Here is a 2,807-nt window from a genome sequence, read left to right on the forward strand (position 1 = left end):
GTGTTAATTATGAGTAAAAAATCGGGTGTCCTAGCCCAGAACGATACGCCGTTCAGTCATGGTGCTGATTTGGGTAATGCTGAAGAGAAACACCTCTCTTGCTTTCTGTTTTTCCTCAACTTAGGTGTCTTTTATTTTGTAGATGGGAATTGAACGTTAAGTGCTTCTTGCTTAGTGGTGTCAGAGTGTTTCCCCAGCAGAGCGTGTCACTGGGACAGTGACATTGCTTAAAATCAACTGCTTTCACTCTGGGGCTTCTGCCCCTTTCTATCTGTGGAGATTGCACGCTCGCAGGCACGCTCTGCCCGCCAGCCGCCTGACGTGCCGCGGTTTCTGTGCTCAGGGGGAATTGCCGCAGGAGGCAGCGGAAAGGGACGGGGAGCGAAGCGCAAGCAGCAGGATGGAGGGACCACGGGGACGGCCAAGAAAACTAGAAGGTGAGAGGAAGGACGCCACGGGGGCGCAGCGGGGCGGCGTGCTGGGCACAGGGACGGCGTTGCTCTCAATGCCTGAAGCTGCCTCCCACCTGTCAGTGCCCTTGGAAGATCTGTGGGGAGTCACACCGTAACCCTGTGATGCTCTGGACAGGGCACGTGCTAGGAATGACCTGAAATCGAGGAGTACGTGCTCATGCCGAGGATGAGTACGTTCTCATTTCACCCAGGCCCTCGGGAGCGGGGCGGCGCGTGGGCGGTGAGAGGTTGTCCTGGGCTGACTCGTGACCGTTGCGAGATGCCAGCCCGCAGTTCTTGTGTCCCGCAGCGACCCGCTGTTCTCCGCCCAGCGCTTGCCGCCCCATGGTTACCCTCTGGAACACCCCTTCAATAAAGACGGGTATCGGTACATCTTGGCCGAGCCGGACCCCCACGCGCCTGACCCGGAGAAACTGGAGCTGGACTGCTGGGCAGGGAAGCCAATTCCTGGGGACCTCTACAGAGCCTGCCTGTACGAGCGAGTCCTCCTGGCACTGCACGACCGAGGTACGGAGCTGGCCAATCGCTCTTCTCGTGAGGGGGCACCTTCTCTTAATCCACCTTAGTGATTAGTTTCAGACCTGATCGCTTAAAGAGGTGCAAGTGTTCAATCTGCTTCTGTACGTTCGCTCCCCTTCTGTTGCCACTGCATGTGTCGTCTTCTCTCCTCTGCCACAGCTCCTCAGCTGAAGATTTCTGACGACAGACTGACCGTTATCGGTGAGAAGGGCTACTCCATGGTACGAGCCTCGCATGGAGTGCGGAAAGGAGCGTGGTACTTCGAAATATCTATGGATGAGATGCCTCCAGACACAGCTGCCAGATTAGGCTGGTCGCAGCCATTAGGTAAATAATTTTACCAAATGTTTCTTGGCTTTGATTTCCAACCGTTCCCTCTGTTCTTGAACGCAAAGTGAGGCACGTGGAGGTGCTCGTGCCGCGCTCTACGTGTTTGTGAAGAAACATTGGTTTCTGCAGGGAACCTCCAGGCACCTCTAGGGTACGACAAGTTCAGTTACTCCTGGCGCAGCAAAAAGGGAACAAAGTTTCACCAGTCGATAGGGAAACACTATTCATCTGGCTACGGGCAGGGAGATATCCTGGGATTTTACATCAGCCTTCCGGAAGAGACCGAGACTGCCAAGTCACTGCCTGACACTTACAAAGATAAGGTGAGGAGTGGGCTTCCCTGTCGAGATGGGTGAACAGAGGCAAACAGGTCGCTCTGGCCTCCCTTTTGCTCCTTTGGGTGCAGCCTTCCCATCCTGCCCCTGCGCTCCGCCGCGGTGCAGAGCGGAGAGGTCCAAAGCATTGACCTTGAGAAAAGAAAATACCCAGAACCATCCCGAGGTTCTGCAAGGGGAGACGGCGTGGGCTGCTGGGTGAGAATGCCCACATCTCTCTACACCTTCACTTCCCCTCCTGGTTCTCAGATATTGGAGACGTGTGAATCACGGGTACTCTGGCACGACAGGCACGCCCAGTCCGGAGCGGGGCTCCGCTAGCTCTGCCGGTCTTTAACGTGTCACTAAAGGCACTCGTTTCTCTGACTGATTTCTGAACTAGTGGTTTTCTAATATTTCAGGCTTTGATCAAATTCAAAAGCTACTTGTACTTCGAAGAGAAAGACTTTGTGGACAAAGCAGAGAAGAGCCTGAAGCAGGCACCTGGAAGCCAGGTGAGTGAAGGGTCAGTGGGTGGAGGATGCAGAACTCAGGAATAGCAGCAAGCCTGCTGCAACCTATTAACCACCTGCATTTAATGAGCACAAGGGGAGCCTGTTTGTCAGAAACCAGAACGCTTTTATTAAAGCACCAGTAAACCTGAACTTAGCAAACCAGCTGCACCTTGGCTTGTAAAGTTGTGCCCAGCCTCGGGTAAAGGTGCAGGTTAAGCTGCCTCTCGAGGGTTGCTCTGTACTCCAGCAGTAAGGTCATGAAAGTTAGCATCGCTGGGAAAAAACCTCTTCATCTTTCTTTTCAGATAATATTCTTCAAGAATGGTGCCAGCCAAGGAATTGCCTTTAAAGACATCTTTGAAGGAGTTTATTTTCCTGCCATTTCTTTGTACAAAGGCTGCACAGTGAGTAACGTAGCTCTGAGCGGTAACTGCCAAACCCGCTGTAGTTTTAGCAGCGCAGAGTGGGGCGCTCTGGGGCTGTGTCGAGCCAGTGAAGAGGAAAGATGGGAATTATTTAGTGTGGTGACTCTGGAGCTGTTCCCGTGTGTGATGTAGCTCCAGCAAACTGCTGAACGAACGCTCTCCTCGCAGGCCCAGGGTGTTTGTTTGGGTGGTCCTGCACAGGGTGCAGGTAGGAGTAGGAGAGGAATGAGG

General features: G+C 53.7%; 1 protein-coding gene across 1 annotated transcript in view; it reads left to right on the top strand.

Moving 5' to 3' along the window:
- Positions 1–343: 343 nt before the first annotated feature.
- ASH2L (ash2 (absent, small, or homeotic)-like (Drosophila)) overlaps positions 344–2,807 on the top strand; it is a gene marked incomplete at both ends in the record, with an annotated part of 2,616 nt that continues 152 nt past the window's right edge. Inside the window, 6 exons of the mRNA XM_009878724.1 lie at positions 344–437; positions 763–980; positions 1,152–1,319; positions 1,452–1,645; positions 2,059–2,151; positions 2,457–2,555. Coding sequence (XP_009877026.1) covers positions 344–437; positions 763–980; positions 1,152–1,319; positions 1,452–1,645; positions 2,059–2,151; positions 2,457–2,555 — 866 coding nt within the window. The remainder of the gene's footprint in view (positions 438–762; positions 981–1,151; positions 1,320–1,451; positions 1,646–2,058; positions 2,152–2,456; positions 2,556–2,807) is intronic.

The sequence above is a fragment of the Apaloderma vittatum genome, unplaced genomic scaffold, assembly GCF_000703405.1.
Source record: "Apaloderma vittatum isolate BGI_N311 unplaced genomic scaffold, ASM70340v1 scaffold37981, whole genome shotgun sequence".
NCBI classification, from domain to species: domain Eukaryota; kingdom Metazoa; phylum Chordata; class Aves; order Trogoniformes; family Trogonidae; genus Apaloderma; species Apaloderma vittatum.